This window comes from Diceros bicornis, chromosome 26 (assembly GCF_020826845.1).
Source record: "Diceros bicornis minor isolate mBicDic1 chromosome 26, mDicBic1.mat.cur, whole genome shotgun sequence".
NCBI lineage: Eukaryota > Metazoa > Chordata > Mammalia > Perissodactyla > Rhinocerotidae > Diceros > Diceros bicornis.
The window spans coordinates 9136021-9158201 of record NC_080765.1 but is presented as its reverse complement, the minus strand read 5'-3'; the positions used below and the strand labels follow the sequence as shown (position 1 = coordinate 9158201).

The following is a 22181-nucleotide window of genomic DNA, read 5'->3' as shown; positions in this document are numbered from 1 at the left end:
TTATCCCCTATTCCACAGAGACCTACTTCCAGAAGCTGCCCATCCTCTTGCTCAAATCGGACTGATGTATAGCTGTCATCCTGGACCGCTTTCTCCTGGACTGGCTCCACTATTTCCTACATCCCACATCTTCCTCTTGGTTGATTCTTTCATTTTCTGACATGCCTCCTAAGGATGGTGAATGGATAGTAAATTTTCTGAATTCTTGCATGTCTAAAAATATTATTTGTTCTCATAACTGTAATAGCTTGGCTGGATATAGAATTCTAGAGGGAAAATTATTTTTTCCTTAGGAAAAAAAATCAACCTAGGAGCATCGAGCACCCCAGCACCCAAATTGTAGTCCCTAAGTATCATTTTCCACTAAAGGAATCACGGCTCCTTGGAGAATTGGCTGATTACAGGTTTGGGGTAAGAAATTTTCGGGATAAGCCTGGAACCTCTTGTCATACCAGAAAGTAAGGAAGCTCTTAACTTGGATGGGATAGGGATATTTCATAGCCACAGCCACAGAACTACCTTAACAAAGCCATGAGTTTTTTAAATAACCTATTGACATGTTAAAAATAGAGAAATGCAAGCCATTCATCTCTCCGTAAAACGAAGAACAAAGCAAAGATTAAAACGATTGTTGATGCTCTGTGTTGGCAAGGTCATGGACCACCAGCACTTTCCCACCGTGCTGGGAGAATATGCTGCTGGACTGGAGTCAGCCTTTCTCAGTGGCAATTTAGCTATATCCAAAAATTTAAATATGCATCCCCTTTGACCCAGCAACATCACTTCTAGGACTTTATCTCATATAAATAGACGCATTAAAAATCTACATAACTACACAGATATGTATACAAGAATCTACATTGCAGCACTATTTGTGATAGTGAGAATTTGGAAACAACCAAATACTCATTGATAGAGCAGTAGTTACATAAATCATGGTACATCACCAAATGAAATGCTATGATGGAACAGGTAAAATGAGTGAGGTAGCTCTGTCAGGTGGCAAGGAAAGTCATAATATATTGCTAAGTGAAAAAAGCCAAGTTGCAAGAGAATATGTCAAGTATGTCCCTGGTTAAGACATTTCCATGTCCATAGAAGGCACGTGCTCCCACACCACCTGCATCAACCGTGGTGCCTGCTGCGGTGTGACTCCCCAGGAGATCAACTGTATGGAACACATTTTTGTACTGTTGGAAACTTTACCACTAGTGTGTATTTTATAATCAGGAAAAAATAATGAACAAGGATCATAAAGCTTTATTTAATAAATATAACCAAAAACTTCAAAATACTTTATTCCATAGGTAGCCAATTAGAGAGAGAAAAAGAGCTAGAAGGAAATGTTTGAAGAGAGTAAGTGAAAGGGTCGGGGGGGAAGGGAGGAGGTTGGGGAAGTGTGAGCAACAGAGAAAAAAGAAAACAACAAAGGCAGGTGGAGGCGAGGGGGTGCTCAGGGCCTCATGCTCTCCAAGTGCCACCTCTCATGGGTCACATCTCACGGGTCGCTGGCTTCCATTCCTCCTTGGCAATGATGGGAGATGCTAAATTGACATATGTGGAATCAGGACTCCAGAAATTCAGAAGTCCTCTCAACACCAGGAAGGCTGTCTACTTTTTTTCTATGACAATCAGGATTGTTTGATTTTCCCCCCTAAAACCAAGTATTTGGCTGGACACCTGTGAGCTCTATCAGGGAACAATTTAACTGTTCTGAATAGACTTTAAGATCCTCGAGGCCATCCATTTTAACTAAATCTTAACATCCATCTGCCACTGAAATATTGGGTTTTGTTCTGGAGCCTCCAAATCACATTTGAAAAAAGAATTTACTTCATAGTTCACATTTTTCAAATCCATGGGGAAACGATGGGAGAGTCAGACCTGGTCATGGGGACAACAAGTGGTGAGAAGAAAGAAGTCAACAAATCAGTTCAAAGGAAGGTGTTTGGGGCCCTGGGGAGCAGGTGCCCTGGCACAGACCAGGTGGGCCTGGATAAAGCCACATGGCCTTGGGGTTTCTGAGCAGAGGTCTGTGACTCAGGCGCATCTCGACCACCAGGAAGGGAACCTGACTCTCTCCTTCGACCAAAACAATCCTGAATGCAATAATGTCTCGAGATAGGTGCGTGTGTTACAAGGACTATGTGGCAGTGTGGGGTCCTGCTGGGGATCCCAGAAAGACTGGGTGAACACAGGCAGCAGGGGGAAAAGCTCGTCTTGGGCTGACTCTTCATGGCCCAATTCCAGTTTCTGTTAAGAGAAACTCCTAAAAACATGTTTGCAGAAACCAAATGGGCCTGAAGCCTTGCAGAGCCTCCCTGAGGGCACCGAGGAACAGCAACAACATGGAATCCAGTCAGAAAGGTCATTTCTCCACTCTTTATTAAAGCTAGGTCCTCCTCCCAACAGCTTCAGGGCAGAGCAGTAGCAGTGGCGGCCCAGGAGGGGCACTGAAGGTATGCACTCAAGGGGCATACCAGGAGGATGGGCATGGAGCCAAACCCCAGCCATGCGAGGCTAGCGCACCTTGCCCTGGCCCCTTTCTGAGGCTCCTGTCCCACAGGGAAAGGAGAGAAACCAGGGGCAGAGGTGGCATCACCCAGCACTGCTGCTGCCTCCTCGGGACCCCTGCCCTCCTCACCACCCCACCCCACCCACCACCTCACCCAGCCAGGCTACTTCTTACCACCACCATCCACGCCCTCTCCCCACCCACCATTACTCTGCCTCCTACCCCGCCCCGAGCCCCTAGCAGCCTGGCTGCTGGCTCTCAGGCCCCGAGACCATGTCTACACTAAAACAGAAGGAACTAGATCTAAAAGGGAATTCAACTGCTTCCAAATCTCAGTTTTCTGGCCCCACTCACACTGGTCAAAAAGGGGTTAAGGAAGGGGGAGTCTTGCATGAGCCTTGCCTCAGCTGCCTGCCCGGTGGCTCCCCACGGCACAGCCCAGAGGGTGGGGTGTGGTCAGGTGTGGGCCTTGCATAGTTGGGTGTTCGGTTTGTCATTGAGCCACGGGCTCAGGTCCACACCTGGAGAGGTGGACTGGCACTGTGCAGACTGCCCGCTCTGCGAAATGGGAATCTAACAGAAACACTACTTGCTTCTAGTGTAGAATAATGACAGGAGCAGAGTTAAAGGGACCTGTAGATGTCACAAGGCCCTAATTATGAGATGTAAGAAATGATCCTGCTACCAACCTCAGTCACTTTACAATTAGTTATTAAATCTAAACGAGCGTTAGGCTCAAAAGAGCACAGTCCCATGTGTCCACCTGCTCTAGAAGAGGTGGCAGCCCAGGGAGTTGAAGGCTGGGGCCCAAGGCCACGGGAGCCTGCACAGGGCCCCCAAAGGATCTCTGAGTATGCCACCTCCAGCTGCGCCGGATGAGAATACCAAAAGACTCAAGAGAGGCTGAGACTACAACTAACCCAGCGTGACTAGCACCTGGCTGATATCGGTGCTCAAGTGGGGTGAGGAGAGTGAGCAACCCCCGAGAATAGGCTCCCTTGGGACCCTTCCAACACCTGCAACCCATCCACCCCGGGCCACAAATTTAGTTTCTGGCTTTTTCTCCTCCTCCCAGATTCCTCAGGCTATACACGAGATGGAAATAAATATCCACAACCGACAGAATAAAAGCTTTCCCAGTTCAATACCCATCCCCCTGGGTTAGGGAGGAATGTCGTCCTTCGAACACCCTCAAGGCTTCCCCTTGACACGTGCGCAGTACTTAAAACTTTCCCGACATACTCAAATGACCAGAAGGTCCCTGAAGCCTCCGACTGAGGAATGGAAAGAAGTCGTCTGCCAAACCCACCGGAACAGCCACATGCTCTGCCCTCGACAACCCCACCCTCCCCTTGACACAAGGGCTTCCCCGCCCTCACTGTAAAACCCCATTACAAACTCATAAGCCACCTTTCCCCGGGCCACCCAAATCGAATTCCAAATAAAATAAATAACATCGCTTGCCACCCCTACCGCTCGCCTTCACAGCATAAACCCAGGGACGTCGCAGTCTTTGTCGGGGCGGCCGTCCCCTGCCCTCGCCTCCTCGGCGCTCAGCTCTCTTCCCATTCGCGCTCCACGCGGCCTTACGAGCTCGGCGGCCTGGCTCTAGGGGTCAGGCAGGAAGGAAGCCCGAGGCCAGGGGGCGGTGCGCCGGGGCTGAGGGAAAGGCACCGCACCAGGACTGGGACCCTCAGCCCCTCGAGGCCAAAGGAGCAAGGGGCGGGCGCGCAGCGGCCGGCGCCCGAGCCTCCCGGAGGAGGGGCCAGTGGCCTAGGGGGCTGCGCCTCCGTCGGCCTCGGGCCTTCACATGATGCTCTCCTCGTAGGCTCTCGAGGGCCCCGCGAACGCGGCAGTCGGCTCGGAGCCGAAGCTCGTTCCGCCCGCGAACTCCAGCAGGGTGCTGCCGCGCTCCCCCAGCCCGGCGCCCGCGCCTGCGCCCGGTGGCCCCTTGGCGGGCGCCTCAGCCTTGGGCGCGGGGGCCGCCGGGCCGGGCACACCGGCTGCGCTGCGGTGCGTCTTCATGTGGGTGAGCAGGTGCGAGCTCTGCGAGAAGCGGCGGCCGCAGTTGGCGCAGGCGTAGGGCCGCTCGCCCGTGTGCGTGCGCTGGTGCGTCACGAGCACCGAGCGCTGCGAGAAGCGCTTGCCGCACTCGGGGCACGGGAAGGGCCGCTCGCCCGTGTGGCCGCGCCGGTGCTTGGCCAGGTTAGAGCGTTGCGCGAAGCCGCGGCCGCAGTCGCTGCAGCGGAAAGGCTTCTCGCCCGTGTGCGTGCGCCGATGCCGCTTGAAGTCCGAGCTGTGGCCGAAGCCCTTGCCGCAGTCGGGGCAGCGGTGCGGCTTCTCCTCCGCGTGGGCCCACTGGTGCCGCGTCAGCGCCGCGCTCTGCCCGAAGCGGCGGCCGCACTCGCCGCACGCGTAGGGCCGCTCGCCCGTATGCGCGCGCCCGTGTGCCGTCAGGTGCGCGCGCCGGCTGAAGCCCGCGCCGCAGACGCCGCACACGAAGGGCTTCTCACCGGTGTGGCCGCGCACGTGCGCCGCCAGGTGCGAGCCGCGGGCGAAGCGCGCGCCGCACTCGGGGCACGGGAAGGGCCGCTCGCCCGTGTGCGTGCGCCGGTGGCGCGCCAGGTGCGAGCCGTACACGAAGCTCTTGCCGCAGTCGGCGCAGCGGTGCGGCCGCTCGCCCGCGTGGTAGCGCTGGTGCTTGGCCAGCGCGGCGCGGCGCCCGAACGTCTTGCCGCAGTCGGAGCAGATCCACGGGCTCTCCTCCTCGGCCAGCGCGGCGGGCGCCGGCTCGGCCAGCAGCCCTCCAACGGCAGGCCCGAACGCGCGCAGGCCGCCGCCGCCCCCGGGCCCGCCGCCGCCGCCGCCGCCGAAAGGGTCGCAGGCCAGCCCCGCACCCTCTACCAGGGAGAGCCGGCCCCCCAGAGGGCCAGGCATGGGGCGCCGGTCAGCCGGCAGCCGCTCCCCGAAGTCCGGGAGGCCCAGGATCGGGAAGCCGTCCGGATGGAGCCAAGACTTGGGGTGCACAGGGAAGTGGAAGCCGAGCGGGTGCGAAGGGCCTTCGCCCTCCCCTAGACCGTTGCCCAGCTCCAGGAACCGCCTGTCCGGCTCAGGGTCCTCCTTGCTTCCAGGGGTGGGCGCCTCCTCCGCCGCCGAAGCTTCTCTGGTCTCGGCCTCGGCCTCTCTGGTGTCGGCTTCGGCCTCGGCCTCTCCGTCCGCCTCGCTGGCCTCAGGTCCCTCGGGCCCGGCCTCGGCCTCCTCCGGCCCTGCCGCGGGCAGCAGCTCGCAGGGCTCCCGCCGAGGGCCGTCGCCGCCGGGCTCCGCGCAGCCGCCGCCGCGCCGGTGGCGCTGGAAGTCGGCGCGGAGGCGGAAGGCCTGGCCGCAGTCGGGGCAGCAGTGCGGCCGGTCCGCCGTGTGCACTGCCTGGTGCCGCGCGAGCGCCGAGCTCTGGCTGAAGCTGCGGCCGCAGTGCGGGCACGGGTAGGGCCGCTCGCCCGTGTGCGTGCGCTGGTGCGTGACCAGGTAGGAGCGGCGCCCGAAGCCCGCGCCGCAGAAGGCGCAGCGGTAGGGCCGCTCGCCCGTGTGGATGCGGCGGTGCGTGACCAAGTGCGACTTGTAGACGAAGCGCTTGCCGCAGTCGGGGCACGGGAAGGGCTTCTCGCCGGTGTGCGTGCGCTGGTGGATGGCCAGGTGCGAGCGGTACACGAAGCCCTTGCCGCACTCGTCGCAGCCGAAGGGCTTGACGGCCGCGTGGTAGCGCTGGTGCTTGGCCAGCCGGGACCGGTGCGGGAACACTTTGCCGCACACGTCGCACGTGGTCTCAGGCCGCCCGTCCGGCGCAGCCGCCGCGGCTGGGAAGGCCCAAGGTGCCAGCAGGTTTGCGCCCGGCTCCCGGCCCGGCAGGAAGGGCTTTTCCTCGGAACCCTCCGCCAGAACCCCGAGGCCGCCAGGGTCCGGCCCCCACCCTTCCGGAGTCTGCGCTGAATCCGAGTCATCGGGGCCCCACGTCCCAGGCACGTCACCCACGCCGTAGGCTGCGGACCACAGCCCAGGGGGTTCGTTCTCCTCCTCAGCCACTTCCGCCAGGAAGTCCTCGTCGTCCTCCTCCTCGTGGTCCTCTATGTCGTCGGTCCAGAACCAGGCCCCTGAAGGCGACAAGGGAAGGCCAGAAGAGATGTGAGAAGAGGCTGATAGGAGCCCTCTGCAGGCTCCTGCCCAAGAATCGCGGCTTCCGTGGGACCCCAAGCTCATGAGATCGGAGCCTCGATCTGGTCGTGGACAACATGCCTCCTTTCCACGGAAGTGAGAGGTCGCGCACGCCCCAGCACACACGGGGCAGTAAAGCCACCGCTTCCCCAGTTAGGAGGAACTTTGCAGACGGGAGAAATGCGCACATGGCTGTCCCCCCCAGGAAGGCTGGGGTTCCTTTACCTCTTGAACTCACTGTCCTCCAACGGCCTTAACTAATCCCCCTTCTAGACCTCCAGCTCGCTCCAGGGCTTGCCACCCTGCGGAGCAAACAGGGACGCTCTACAAAGTGGGTGATTTTGCCTGCAGGTTCCTGTGAAACCAGGGGCTAAGCCCATAACAGGGGTCCTGTGCCCAGAGAAATAGACGGAGACTCCTTGCCTGTTTTCTCCATAGCCCCGTGTCTCCCACAGAACTCCACCTCCCTGGCCTGCTTGGCCCAAGGCAGGCAACACTCCAGCACCAGCACAGCCTGCCGCCCGCCTGCTGAGGACCTGCCTTTGTCAGCACCTAAGTTTTGCTCAGCATCCCTACCCTTCTGGGTTCTTCTCCACCAGCCTCCGGCTGGCCAGCAGCCAGGGGTCTCCATCCCACCCCCCGAGCAGAACCAGGAAAGGCTGCCCTGGGCCAGGGTGACCTAGTGGGCCCCACCTCTCTGCACTCACCCTGAGAGGCTCCAGCAACTGTGCAGGCACAGCCCCAGCTTCCCTCCTAAGCAGCCCTGAAGCTTGGCTGCTTCTGAGTGGCTGTGCATTTGGGAAACAGTGCTAAGTCGGCTAAAACTGGGTGAGCTGCCAGCACCTTCCCATCACAAAAGGCCAAGGACCCCCCGAGGTCCTGCACTTCTGGCCCTCCTCTACCAAGCTGCACCCCACTCACCCTTCAGCACAGAACATGGATATAGAGTCAGGTCTGGAGGACTCCTAGTTTATAAAATGGAGTGCCGACATGCCTGCCATCACCACACACTCAGGAGGAAACTAATATTTATGGAGCAGACACTGAGTCACACAGGAAGAGAAGGGAGAGCACCCGGCCCACGCCGGCCCCCGCTGCTCCAAAGCACCCACGTGCCTGCTTTCTCACAAACTCTTTGCCCCTTCTGAGGTATGCCTACCTCAGAAAACCAGCATCTGGAAGGTTCAGTTCCAACAACACGAGTAGAAATCCCCTCTCCTACCCCGACCATGTCCACCACCAAGGCTGTGGCTGGTGTCAGCATGACCTAGCAGGTGACTCTGGATTACTGAGTCTTGCCCCTGAGGGATGGTCAGGGCCCCAGAGGGCTGCCCATCCTGGCTCAGCCCTTGTCCTGGGTTCTCTGTGGCACATCTACATCTGTGGTGATACGGTCACACGGGAAAACTCAGCACAGTGCTGAGTGAAACAAAGCCAGATGCAGAACCACACAGGCATGACTTCAGCTTGAAAAAAACATGTATCGCATACAAAAATGGGTTATTTTATTTTTTCATACTTTGCAATACTTCCTGTTTTCTACAGTTAGTGATATTATACTATTATAGTAAAAATAAGCTTTAAATAAAAGACAAAAGTTTCCTAGTACTAAGCTGAACTTACCAACAGCTGCCACCCACGACCATGAGTGAGTGATGTGAAGCACTGAGCCCCCGGAACACAGAGAAGGCCCAGCTCCTCCTCATGTGCAGGCTGGAGCGCCCCTAAGCGGTTGGGTGGGGATGGTGGAGGGACAGGTAGTTTGGGCTGATGGTCAGATCAGCTGGGAGTTCTTTCAGTGAGTCTCAAAAAAGATTTCACCTCTAGACTCTGGTGAGGGGATTGAGTAGTTTTAATTAGAGACCCCCTAAGGCAGGGGAATTCAAGCTGAGGAACAAGTACGAGGTCTTAGTGCAGTGAGTGTGCTCCCAGGACCTAGCCAGGGGTCAGTGAGCACTTGCTGGATAAGAAGAGGACACCCAGATCAACTGGGGGCCTGCCACAAGCAATTTCAGCTACTCAGAGCTGGGAGGGGGGCCAGGCCCCAGTGACTCACCCACAACACCTCTTCTTTGGGGTCTGAGGGCAGCGGAAAGCCCCCTTCGGGGGGAGGTGAGCCCTCACCCTGCCCCCACCCCCAGCCTCTGAGCAACCGTGTGCTCTGCAGGCGGGGCCAATCCTGGGAGGGGACCTGGGAGACCTCATCACTAGCACTGGAGCTGGCATGGCCGCTTGTCCAAGAATGAGAAAATACTGTACATACAGCAAGGTGGTGGAGACCACCGCTGACACCAAGCAAGGGAGAGTAAGGACATCAGGTCCCTAGGCAGTCAGAGCTGGCCGCACCCCGAGACAAGACCTCGGGAAGCAGCAGGGCCACCGGAGGGGACCCAGAGGGAGACCAGCCTGCCCCGAGGCCAGGCTCTGTTCTCTCGTCTTCTGCCACAAAAGTGGCCCAAGGTCTGGAGGTCTGGGCCCTGGAGTTGGGGTGTCCACTGTAAGGGTTACTCCAGGCTGCAATGGGGACAGGGTTCCCAGGGAGTTTGCTGGCTCTCAGATCCAAACCTGTTTTAGATCTAAGCGAGGATTCATAGGTTTACTTAGTAAGAGGGCAGAGAGGATACTGATGGGGAGCCGGGGGGTGGGGGCGGGGAGTGTCGTTTCTTAACAGTGGCCCAGGGGGTCAAACGCTGCTGCTGCTTCCAGAACTCTGAGAGAGTAGAGACATGGACCCTGGGGAATGGGAGCCGGCATTTCATCTCCCTGAGACATTTGCTCCCAAGGACTCTGACCCTGAGTGATGATTAGCTGGGCCTGGACCAGCGCTGAGGCCTGATGACACTCCTGGGGGCTGACCAGTGGCCTCGGAGCAGAGCCCACCAGGCACTTCAAGGAAGTGCCCTATTGGGACACTAAATAAAAGGGCAGTGGGGAAGATGAGGGCCCTGAGGCCACACGCCTGTGTACCTGTGTCCCTGAGCTGCTGGGAAGCAGACTGAGGGCCGCTCAGCATGCCCTACATGCACCACCCTGAGAACCCGGCGGTTTCCTACAACTCCCACCCCCAAGCACCTCTGCCCCTGTCTGGGAACTGGAGACCTGCCCTGGGCCCCACAGGGAGTCAGCTGCGGGTCTGCCCTGACTCAACCCATCCCTGCCAGGCCCAGGCCACAAGCGGAGGTCCTGGAAGTTGGTCACATGACTCAACACCTGCTCCTGACCCTCCATCCAGACACAGAGACTTGGGTGGGCTTGAGGAGAGTCCCTCCCCCCCCCGGGGACAGTTACAAAGGGAGGGTGTAGACAAGGGTGGCATGCCCAAAGCTGCAGGTGGCTCCTTCCCACTGAGTAGGAATTCAGTGACCCAGGCTGTGCTCAAGCGTGGGGGAGGCAGCGGCTCCAGCAGGGCCAGGTTTCTGCACTGGGATCTGTCTTCCAGCTGCATGGTCCTCAGGCTGACACATCTGTGAGGTGCTTCTCCCCTGAGGACAGGCACAGGGCCTGCCCCCCATGGCTGGAAGGTGACCTCTCTGGCCTCAGTCGCCTCATCTGTACCGCACAGATATGATACCAAGGACCAGGTACTAACCAGGAAGCTGAGGCTGGGCCCTTCCTCACTTAGAACTGCTGGCTCATCCCTCACATGCAATTCTGGAAGACAAAAGCTCTCCCAGGCCAGGGGACGCTGCCGCCCTCATCTGTGCCTCCATCATTTCTGAAACCTGAGCAGGACCCTCACCCCTGGGCACTCAAGAATCCCAGGCTCCCTGCTCGGGTGCTCACTCCTTCCCCTTCTGCCCACACCAAGCCCAGGGGTCTGAGGCAAGAAAGGACCTAAGCACAGTCCCTGGCTGAGACTAGAAAAGGGGAATTCAGTGACACCAAGGTCTCCTTGGGGCATAGCAAAGGGAAGGGAAGGCCCACACCAAGGACAGGCCCCCCAAGTTCTCCTGTGGGCAAACAAGCCCAGCCCAGGTGCTCATGGGCTGTGTGAGATAGACACCACCTGCGGGCTGGTGACAGCCTTCACCTGCTAGGGGAGGCATGGGAGGTGGGGGTGTGGGTCCCGTGAGGGCGCCAGGCACCAGGCCAGCTGGTGCCTCCACTCCACAGCTACTCCTCTGAGTTCCTCCTCTCCAGAACCGCCGACTGCGCTCACCAACCAGGTTCTCTCACCTTAGTTCTCGCCTTATTGCTTTTTAAACTCTATCTCTATCCCTTCCTGTGTAACGTTTAAGCCGGTTTAATCCTGTGTGTTGTATTTCTATCTTTCACTTTTACGTGAAGGGCAGGAACAGCAGCCAAGGAGGGGGGTTAGTGGCCGGCCTCGCTGGGTGCCAGGCCACACTGGGACACAGTGCAGGGGGGACAACACACAGTGCCTGCTCTTATGGAGTGTGCTGGAGGAGGCAGGCAGGAAATGTCTAGGCTGAGTCATTTCAGACAGTGCTGAGGGCTGTGAATGCAGGGAATGTCCTGGAGTAACGTGGGAGGGTGTGCTCCCGAAGTCACAGTGGTCAGAGAACACATGACTCAAGTGGGGACCTAAAAGCTAAGCCAGCCTCACAAGGGAACTGTTGGCAGAGAAAACAGTAGATACAAACACTCTGAGGCAGACAAGAGCTTGAGGAGAAAGGCTGTCTGAGGAGCTAAGGGTGAGTGAGGAGCCTGAAGGGGGCGGCAGGCCTCAAGACCACGGCAGAGAGCCCAGACACAAGGGCACGAGGAAGCCTCCGGAGGGTAAGGTGGCCGGAAGCTCAGAGACACCTGCGACCACATGCCTGCAGCCTTGTGCCAGCCTGGGACGGGGTGGGGTGAGGAAGGCAGAGGGACAAGGACTACTCAGGTGTGCACCCAGGCCCACACAGGTGCCGGGGACACTGCAGGAGGGGACCGGGGTGGGAGAAGTGGTGCCACTTCAGGTTCAGGCTCACTTGGAGATGCTCCACTTAGATACCTAAGTGGAGATGTCAAGCAGATGGTCAGACAGACAAGGTCAGGGCTGGAGAGAGAAGCTGAGGATGAGCAGCGTATGTATAAATTACACTGAAAGCCCCGGCACTAGCTGCGGTCACCTAGAGAGAGAACAGAAGAGGACGCAGGACCATCCTGGGGCTCGTAAACAAGTGGGGTGGGTGGCGAAGCAGCCAGGAAGGCAGCAGAGAAACGGGCATGTGGGTCCTGGGAGTCCATCTCAGCAGAAAAGCCAACCCAACAAGGAAACAAGGCCAGACTACCAGGCCATGGTGGCCACGGCGTCCTCGGGGGTCTGTGGTCAGCCTGCAGGCATGGTCTTCTCCAGCCGTGTGTCCTGCTCCAGTGTAGGTGTGGAGTGGGCAGGAAACAGTGGTCAGGTGCGGGCAGGGATCTGCCAGGTGACTACAGGGAGCATTCGCAAGGGAGGGAGGGATGCTGCCCTCTAAGCTGGGTGAGGAGAAAGATGGCAGGAAAGGGGTGCGATCAGAAGAGGCAGGAGAGTGCAGGCCAGAGAGCTGGAAGTGGGGGCCAAGGGGGGGGCTGAGCGAGGAGCTGGCAGGGAGGAGGGAGTTGAGCCAATTCTCAGCTGGCTCAGCTACACAGACACGAATGCAGGGAGAAGAGTCGGGGGGGGCACTTAGCAACAGTCCACAGTCACAGTTAAGAAGGAAGACTGTAGATGGCATCGCTTGGTGTGCTGACCCCAGCATTTGCTACTCCATCCCCTCCCAGCAGACAGGTGCCACATCTGAGACTATGCCTGGATCCTGCACCCACTCAGGCTCTGCAAATGGGCAGGGCCAGGGGTGGCGGGTGGGGCAGCATCACAGGCCCACCATCCCTGGCACAGTGACTGGCCACAGGGGAAGGCAGAGGGGCACGGGCCCAGCTAGCCAGTCCCCTCAGGGAGCTGCCAAACTGCACCCAGGTTCACAGGTCACATGGGGGGGACCACCCAGGCTCCAGCCTGCAAAAGGCTCTCCCCCAGAACCCTCCAAGCAGCATGGAGAACGGGGGTACATCTAACTACATGAGAAGACACTGGCCAAAGCCAGCCTGTGGCCCCTTCACCTCCGGGTGGCTCTTCTGAGATGTGCCCATAAAGAGCACACACCTCCCACTAAGACTCTCCGAGAAATGTCACCTACATGCCAGGCTCATCCTGGAGGCAGCAGCAATATTTCTCGACAGCCAGAGCCCTCCCAATTCTTAAGCCCAGGAAAGATTCCAAGAGGGTCCCAGAGAATGTGGAGCTCAGGGCAGGAAGGCCGTCCTGCAACACGATGGAAAGTGAGGCCTGAGGCCTGAGCCCCCGGTGGGCGAGTCACCCAATCACTACTTCAAAAATCAACTTCTTCGTCTGCAAGGCGAGACCAATAATCCCTCTCCTGCTATTTCACAGGGTTGTTTTGAGGACAAAAAGCATATAGGAAAATGCTTTGAGGAGTACACATGCAGGCACAGCGTTGTCTGTGTTTTTCTGTATTTTTATTTTAAAACACATCTGTGAGCTGCTTCCAGTTTATCCAGACACATGATTGGCATGAGACATTCAGTGCCCCTCACTGGGTTGGAGTCACTCCAGCCCAAAGCCAAATACAACTACTGTGCGAGAGCCTCCACTGCACCTTCCGAAACACTGAGAATAACTCAGCCCTCCAGGAAGCATCTCCACAGAACCAACAGTCCATCCTCAGATTGGAAATTATGAGTTTAGTTCAAATTCTTTATTGTCTAGGTGAATAAAGTAACGCTCAGAGAGTTGGAGGAACAGAGCCAGGTCTGAGGTCTCCAGAGCAATCTGCCACCCTGAACATTTCCTGTACACATTTCTCCACGATCTCCTCTCCAAAAGACCCAGAGCTGCCCGCCCAGGCCAGAGGCCTGCCCCCAGGCCTTCCAGGGACAGGAGAGAAGGCTGAGGGGGACCCTTTGTTCAGAGATGGCTAAATGGGTGGAGAAGCCAGAGGACCGGCTCAAGTCTGGGAACCGGAAAGGCCGGCTCCAGCGCCCCCAGCACCAACAGTCTGCTCGGCCCCGGTACCTAGCCCTCTGAGCCAACAACCGGCCTTCACTCACCAAAAAACATTCAGAGGCTCTAAGGCAGGGACAAAGGATCATTTTTAAAGGCTCCTAAGAAGAACCTGTAGGTTCTCTAAGGACTTCTGACCCTTGGGACTCCACAGACTGAAACCAAGAGGAGCCAACCCACCAAGGCAGAAGATAGCCCACAGTGGCCGCCCTGTCTCCACAGAGCCCAGCCCACAACCCAGACCACCAACACCACAGCAGAGAGTTCAGGTGAAGGCCAAAGTCTCCGAAGTGCTGTGTTGGCAGAAAGCCCATGGGATTCCGTCTCCTGCTCACCTGTGTAGACTCCAGTGACAATGTCTCCCTCCTCAGGACGGGGGCTATCCGGCACCCACGGTTCCTCTCCTTGTTCCAGCCGGAAGATCAGGTCTGGCTTGGGGATTGGGTATCCTGCCCAGGAGAAAAGCAGAGCGCAGCTGCAGGGCTGCTCTTGGCAGGCTCTGCCCTGGCCCCACACAGCGCTGCCACCACTGGCTCTTCAGTCCCTCTCCCCTCTTCTCCATCCTCTCTAGGACCAGCCCTCCACTCCTCCCTGCCTCCGCTCTGGGGATTCCACATTCCCTTCTCTCCAGAGCCTTGCCCTGATGCCCCCAGCTCTCCTGCTAAGCCCTTCCACATGCTTCATCTGCAGGATGCCCACCCCTCTCCTTTGCCACCTGACTCCTCACCCCTCGAGGCTTCTGGGGAGTGTACAGCACAGCTGGACTGGCAGCTCCCCAGAACGTGTCCACCTGGCTCACAGTGCTGCTGGGCTGTGAGGATGGTCCTGAGAGCTTCCCTGGCATGTGGGCTGGCTCCAGCACCCCCTTCTCCAAGACCCTGGGGCTCCAGAAGCCACCCTCTCAGACAGCTAAGCCCCTGGCAGCCATCACACCAGGATGACTCTTGGGGACAAAAGGCCCCCTGCTTACCCAAGGACACCAAGATCCCATAGTTCTCCTGCATGACTTCCTTGTAGAGGTCCCGCTGGTCTGCGTCCAGCCTTTCCCACTCCTCCAGGGTAAAGTACACAGCCACATCTTCAAAAGTCACCAGCCCCTGGAAAACAAAGAAGCCTGGCCACTGCCTCAAGCTGCCCCAGGCGAGAGGGAAGAGAGCAACAGAGATGCTTCAATGGGGACTAACCGAGGCCCTGCAACGTGGAGCTCCTGGGGACTCAGCCCAACACCCCCTTACCAGCAGGCCTACCAGTGCCTGACAGTACTTGGGGCTTCTGGGCCTTGCCGCAGCCCCGGGAGGCAGGGACTCCACTCTCATCCAGAGACCAGGAACCCAGGCTCAGAGAGGGCGAACGCCCAGCTCATAGGGGCCAGAGCCAGCACTCACAATGAGGTCAGGAGACAACAAAGCCCAAGCCCCTACAGCCATGCTGCGTGGCCACCTCGACCCACTCCTACTTCACTGTCTGGCTCGAGCCAGTGGTCACGTCAGCAGTGTGAGGACCCACGCCTGGGTGGACAAGTGGCACCAACTAAACCGAGTGTGGGCACTGGTGCCCAATCTGACTGGGCTCAGCAGGAAACCAGAGCCTGGACGGGGACCTCCAGATAAGGGGCACAGCCTGACCCCGGTGGGGAGCCAGGCCTCTAAAGAAAGTGTGCACATACAGGTGAGGGGGAGGTGGTGAACACAATCAGGACATTCCAATGGCCTAGGAAGGGATGGGCCCCAGAAGAGTGGAACCAAATCCCCTGGGCTTGGGACTAGAGATGCCCAGCCACTTCCTGCAGCCCCATCCCAGCTCACAGCCTGGGCTCAGCCTGAGGATCAAGTGCCACTGCCCCGCCTACAGGAGTCTCCAGAACAGCAGGTGCCAAGCCCTCCTGGGGAAACCTTGCCTAGTTAACTGAGCTCCAAATGAGAGGGCAGCTCACCTGAGACCCAGCTGTCAAGGAATCGTCATCCTCGTCCTCGTCCTCGTCCTCCTCGTCCTCGTCCTCATCCAGGTCCTCATCCCCAGGTGTGGCTGGAACCCGGGAGGCCTGCAGGGCTGAGGGGAAAGCTCTCTCAGGGGCCAGCTGCCTTTACCATCAGGCCTCATGGCCTGGACCACTTCCACCCCTCCAGCAAGCAGGGTCGGGACTACTGGCTACTCCCTCATGTCAGAAACCCTGCCCCGATGCTCCAGCTTCAGCTCCACCCCCTCAGGCCAGAGTGCTCCCAGCCTGCCCACCCAAGCCCCCAAGGGCCAGCTCCTTTCTCTTACCCTCTTCCTGAAGAACTGGGGACTTGGTGTCACCACCAAGGCTAAGGTGCTCCTGGGTCCCCGACGCTGGACTCTGCTCCTCTGCCACCACCTCTGCCACATCCTCGTCCTCCTCCACCTCCACCTCCGGCTCCTCCTCTACAGCCTTGTCCTCCTCTTCTTCCACTGCTATCTCCTCCTCCTCCTCCTCCTCCTCCTCCTGATCAGGATCACATTCCGACCCGTCCTCGGCCCTCTCCAGCTGGGCAGCTGGGGAGTCTGGAGCTGTGTGAAGGGCTGCCATCTTCTCTGGAAGTAAGCCTCAGCTCAGCCTGAAACACAGGCAGGCGACGGAGATGAGCCGCCACAGCACACTGACACAGGTTCCTCCGTGAGCCTCACATCCACCCTCTGGGAGGCAGGATTTATTTCCCTCATCGTGTAGTAACAGCACCAGAGCCAAGGCAGGACTGGAGCTCTCTCCACGATCTCGTGTGGCAAAACCAAGCCACTGTGTACCTGGAAAAGCTGCCCAAAGAGCCCCTCTCTGTGATCCCCCCCATGATGTGGTTTCAGCTCTTTCTCACTAGCAACTACATGCCTGGCATGAACTGCCATGCTTTCTTTTTTTTTTTTCCCCTATACAACACACATTTTTTTCTCACTGTTCTGGAGGCTGGGAAGTCCGAAGTCAAGGCACCAGCAGATCCGGTGTCCGGTGAGGGCCTGCTCTCACTCAAAGATAGCCGCCCTCTCCTGTGCGCTCACACTGCCATGCTTTCTTAAGTAAATCAGGGATTCATCCCAGTTGTTTTTTTTTTTTTTGTGAGGAAGATCAGCCCTGAGCTAACATCCGTGCTAATCCTCCTTTTTGCTGAGGAAGACCAGCTATGAGCTTACATCTATTGCCAATCTTCCTCCTTTTTTTCCTACAAAGCCCCAGTAGATAGTTGTATGTCATAGTTGCACATCCTTCTAGTTGCTGTATGTGGGACGCAGCCTCAGCATGGCCCGAGAAGCGGTGCATCGGTGCGCCCCAGGGATCCAAACCCGGGCCGCCAGTAGCGGAGCACACGCACTTAACCACTAAGCCACGGGGTCAGCCCGATCCCAGATCTTTATGCTCAAGGACCACGAGAAGCATTGAGTCCAGGCAACACAGCCTGAGGGTGGCCCGCAATTAGCTGAAAGGAGTGACTGTCACCTGCAAGGAAGAGCCCATCTGATATAAAGGAGGAAGAGATGCTCACCCAGCTCTTAACACACACAGCTTGTCCAGCAGGGAGTGTCAGAGGAGAGGGCTAAGCATGGGCAGGCTGCAGGCACGTGCACAGCACGAAGGGGTGGGGCAGAGGTGAAAGGTAAGACCAGTGCTCATTCACCCCTGCCTAGGGGGCCTAATCTGAGCAGTCAGCAGGTCAGGCTCCTTCCTATGAGAGGCAGTAAAGAAAAGGCCCCGAGTATGCACTACCCTCTGCATCTCCCTTACCCTCGCTCCATCCAGGGCATCTGGAAAAAGTTTGGCAGATCATGGAGATTTGATTCATCGCTAGACCAGCAAAGTGCTCTGTGACATCTCTTCAAGTCTGGGGACCAGAGAATCCTAAGAGCTGAACTGTCAAAGCTCTGGTGGCTTATGGGGTCCTACTCTCACATCAATGTCACAGACGGCTCAGTGCAGGCGCTCAGGGGAGACACAGCCACGCTGCTGCACTACCCAGAGCCAGGGCCTAGGGATCCAGGCGGGCCGGGATGCCACAGGCCCTGGGGCCACTCCTCCCGCCCAACTGTGCATCCTTCTCCAGCCCCAACGGAGTCCCAAGGGCAAGACGGAGTCACGGTTTTGACAAGTCAGTTTCTGCGGCTCCCTTTTGTGTGTAGACCTAAGAACAGGTCCATCATCCAACACCGGCCCCATCAGTATCTCAGGCATGAACGGGGTCATTTCCGAAGTGAGACAAGCCCACTACAAATACAGCAACCCTAGAACCTGGGCTGAGGGCGTGAACCCCAGAAGGATCCTGAAACGTCAGGCCACAAGGCACAGTTGGGCCCAACCCAGCTCCTCCGGCTCTACTGGCAGACAGCGTCTGCCACACAACCCCTAAAACAGGACACGCGTGCCCACATAAAGATGCCAGGCTCGTGAGAACAGTTCACACCACTGGACACCTGTGAGAACTGCTCCCATGATTAGCTCTTCCTCCATAAAGCAACACTTTTCTACTAATAAGGCAGTGTACACTCGTTTTCTGAACTACTTTGAGCTGCTTCTTTAAAATCTACTTTAACAGCTAGAGAACTCAGAGCATTCACGCAGCTGCTCCCAGAGACCAAGGCCCAAGTCCAGCGGCTGAGACACAGCGGAGCCCAGGAGCCACCTCTGGCTGCCTCCAGCCCCATTCTAGATTCAGAAATCACTTAACCCAATGGTACAGGTTGCAGAACTACACCTAGGAGGGCCACCTAGCCTCTCCCAGAGCCTACCTCCTTGGTCTCCATGGCTCTTTGGGCGGGTAAAGGTGCCTGAGTTACAGAAACACGTGTGCCAAGTGTCACCCTACCCACCTCCAGGACAGAGCCCTGCCCAGCATTCAGGGCCCCGAGAATGCTCAGCAAAGGTTTCCCAACTGCAATCCACCTCAGGCCCAGAGGAAGGCTTTTCTCACCCAGGCCTCCAGCTGCAAATTCAGGCTGAGCCCAGACACCATGCCAAGCCCAGTAATGCTGCCTCCTGCCTGGCCACCACCCAGAGCAGACTCCCACAGGCCAGGCCGCCATCTCTGAGGACAAAAGAAGAAAACTCCATGGCTTCGGAATAAAGTGGCCCCATGCTCGTCCCACCTCAGGACCTTTGCTTGTGCCATTCCCTCTCCCTAGAACTCTCTTCCCCTGTTCTTTGCTGATCCTCCAGAGGCAGGCCCCTGGGTTCTTGTTACACATAGTTCCTGGACTCTGCCCTCGCAGCACCCACATCTTTTATCTACTTATGGAATTGTCTGTTTACTGCCTGTCTCCCTGAATACATGGTCAACTCCAGGAAGACAGAAGTTCCCTTTGCACATCTCTGAATCTCCCCATGCCAGACACAGAGTAAGCAATCAAATATTTATTGAAGAAGTGACTCTCAATCTGTAGTCAATGTGATAGACATGAGATTTCTAGGACTCAGTATTTCGGCCCCACTGTCACATTCCAGAAGAGACAGACCGCTGTTGAGGGTCCTTCAAACCGCAAGCCAACCCAGAAGCACTGGAGAGTCTCCGCCTCGGGGGAGGCTGCGGCCTGAAGTCCCTCTCCCAAGAAGTGCACCTGCTGGTGACCAAAGAAGGGAAAGGCCCAGCAACTATGGAGGTCGGCAATCACTCTGTAGACGGTACCAGCGCCTAGCACAGCCAAATGCCCCATTTATCTGGACCTAGAATCCACAACAGAATAGGTCTGAAAAACGGACCTCAGTAACTCGGATGCTAGCTTCCTTCTGCCTCCCCAGGCCAGGTGTGTCCTGGGCATGCTCCCCCAGACCTGCACACTCTCCTTTCTTCTCTTTCCAACCTGTCAACCCACCGGAATCTCACTTTGCTCACTTCCTGGCATCTAATACCACGTCAGAAGCCACAGACGATAAGTTAAGCAGCCTCATCAACGTAAACCTCCAGGTCATTTCAGACCCTTATTTCTGCAGGGGCCCTGCACTGCGGGGTACAGGGCTGCAGATATTTAGAACTGGGAGAGGCAAGGTGCCCTCCACCGGGAGCAGAGAGGACCGCAAGGCCAGAAACAAGAGTCAAAGTTTGAAAACTGTTAGAAACTCGCCTCAAAAGTCCCAAATCCAGGGAACCTACACAGAAAAGGAGGAGAAATGTGTGGGTGCACATGTATCTAGACACCCTCCTTCCCTCTGCGTGGCCTTAATGATCACACTCCTGTTATTCGAGGCCTTCCAGGTTTTCATCTCCTCCAGGAAGCCTTCCTTCCCTGATTACCAGGATCCTCACTGTTTGTCCGCGGATCTGGGCTCCCGCACTCTCCTGGGTTTGCTCCTGGTGCAGGTGTATCCACGAGGCCACCCCAGCTCCCCAAGCGCAGCCCCTCACCACGTTGGCCAGCTCCCCAGGCCTGCCAACACTTGTTGAACCAAACCGAGTACCAAGGTACCACGCAGCGAGGGGACTGATCCTCCCGCACACCTCCCCTTCTCCCTGCCCACGGGCCTGGGGCAGCCCAGACCCCAATCCAACCCCAGGGATGGGTTCCTCTACCCGCCTACCGGCAGTAGAAGACAGCACAGCACCCACTGGGGCCTCCATTTGCAAACAAGGGAGGACCCAGCCATGCCCCCAAGGTCACTATGCAAGTTCCCTGGAGCGCCAGGTCAAGCCACCTCCATCCCCCCAGGGGGCTTATCGTGCCTCCACCTCCGCCGAGGCCGTGGCAGTGACAGCCCCTCCTGGATGGGTGTGTCTCCGGGGGCGGCCACGGCCCAACCCCCGCCCCTCGGGCCTAGACGGCGTCGGGCACCTCCCGCGGATCGCGCGTGTCCTCCCAGTCCGCCTACTCCGCGCTGCCGGCCCGGACCGGCCCTGGGGATCAGAACCCGCCCCCCTCGCGCAGCCCGGGGCGGGGGTCGCGGGGCCGTGTCGGGCGTTGGCGCGGCCACCGAAGGCCCGGCCAGCGCGCGCTCCGGCCCCGCCAGCCTAGACCCAGGCTCCGCCGGCCCCGCCGCCTCCCCGCGGCCTCCCGCGCCGGCGTCGAGGGGCGGCCCGCCCCAGCCCCGCGCCCGCGCCCACGCCGGCACCTGCCGCCCGCCCGCCGCGCGCCCGCTCCGCCACCACTCACCGGGCGCCGGGGCGGCCGAGCCGCCACCGACACCGGGCTGGGCCTGCGCGCCCCGCGCTACACAAAGTGACGGCCCCGGAGCTGCGCGGCGGCGGCGCGTGGGCACCGGAAGTGCCGCCGCCGGCCCCGCCCCGCCCGCGCCCACGGGGGGGCACTTCCGGTCACGCGGGGTCGAGCGCGGCTCCCGCAGGGGGCGTGCGTGCGGGGGCGTCCTCGGCTATGGTCCCGGGCCCACCCTTGGGGACCCTGGCCCCCCATGCCCCGACCGGAGACCCCGGCCCCACCCATGGGGGCCCCGGCGCCCTCCGCCCCTTGAGACGCCTGCGAGGTCCCGCGGCCCTGACCGCACCCCCTCCCCAAACCCAGCTCGGCTTCCTCATTCAACCATGATTCAGGGAGCGGCTTGTGAGTGCCAGACCCGTGCTAGGCCCACCCCGGCCTCGGGACCCTCCCCAGGCTCCACGACGATGGAGGGAGGCGATGATCCCTAGGGGGGCCTCGTGGAAGCGTCCCTCCGGCCCGCGTGCCGTCAGACCGGGACGTGGCCTTGGGCGATCCCTTGCCGGTGTCGGACGGACCAGACTGAGGCAGGTGGGCCCCGTGCCCACAGCTCACCAGCCCTCTTCCTGGACCACTAGTGAGTGCGCGGAGGGCCAACGCTCAGTAGGCGTGGAGAAGGGTTACCCAGAATGGATGAGAATGAAGACTGAGGGGGCCAGTGGGCCGAGGGGGCTGAATGAAGGCACTAGGGCCTCGGATCACCTGGAGAGACGGATCACCTGGAGAGACGTGATCAGGACGTGGGGAGGGCCTGCCTCTGGGAAGGGAAGGCAGAAGCGATAAGTGCTGTGAGAAGGTGAGGTCAGTGGACTCGGACCACCTGCAGCCCTCCCCAAAATCTGTCTGCATCCACTCCCGGGGATGCAGCTGGGGTCTGACGGTGAGCTCTTGCACCCACAGAGGTCAGGGCCCTTGTTCAGCCTGGCTGCAGCCGCAGTCAGGAATGATGTGGCCCTGCTCCTTCCCCAGCTCCCACCCCACAGGTACCGTTATTCCTGTATTTTCTGTAGTGTTCCCCAGCCTTGGATCTTCAAGACAGGCAGCAACCTGACTGGGCTCCAGGCAGGTTCACACCTGCCTGAAATAACAGCTTCTCCCCTCCAGAACCTTAGCCCCGGGCTGGTGAGCTTCTCAGGCCCATGGAGGACTCACACCTCTGTCCCTCAGAGGGGTCAGCTACCACCCAAAGCCTGGCCTTCCCCAGTGCAGAGCACCAGCTGCCCACCTTCCAGACGAATCTAACTCCTCACAGGGATTGTGTTTGGATCCTGGTGTTTTTTAAATGTTTTAAAATTAGTAACTAACGCA

At 58.5% G+C, this 22181-nt stretch overlaps 2 protein-coding genes across 2 annotated transcripts; one reads left to right on the top strand and one right to left on the bottom strand.

Annotated features, from left to right (window-relative positions):
• Positions 1-1237: 1237 nt before the first annotated feature.
• ZNF316 (zinc finger protein 316) lies at positions 1238-20867 on the bottom strand. The gene is made up of 6 exons (XM_058569331.1): positions 20814-20867; positions 15996-16306; positions 15664-15779; positions 14701-14827; positions 14066-14179; positions 1238-6660 (listed from the first exon to the last, which is right to left on the bottom strand). The coding sequence occupies exons 2-6, from the start codon at positions 16276-16278 to the stop codon at positions 4322-4324; spliced, it is 2979 nt and encodes a 992-aa protein (XP_058425314.1). The 5' UTR covers positions 16279-16306; positions 20814-20867; the 3' UTR covers positions 1238-4321.
• LOC131422908 (basic proline-rich protein-like) lies at positions 20309-21304 on the top strand. Its single transcript, XM_058570535.1, has one exon. It carries the CDS (start codon positions 20309-20311, stop codon positions 21302-21304), a length of 996 nt encoding a protein of 331 aa, XP_058426518.1.
• Positions 21305-22181: the final 877 nt, after the last annotated feature.

Bases quoted from the DNA above. Each gene is read 5' to 3' on its own strand.
- ZNF316 (XM_058569331.1), bottom strand. From the start codon at position 16,278: ATGGCAGCCCTTCACACAGCTCCAGACTCCCCAGCTGCCCAGCTGGAG. The intron at 15,780-15,995 runs GTAAGAGAAAGG...CTTTCCCCTCAG, and splicing joins CCCAGTTCTTCAGGAAGAGG to CCCTGCAGGCCTCCCGGGTT. The intron at 6,661-14,065 runs GTGAGCAGGAGA...TGTCGCCTTCAG, and splicing joins TGTCACTGGAGTCTACACAG to GGGCCTGGTTCTGGACCGAC.
- LOC131422908 (XM_058570535.1), top strand. From the start codon at position 20,309: ATGCCCCCAAGGTCACTATGCAAGTTCCCTGGAGCGCCAGGTCAAGCC.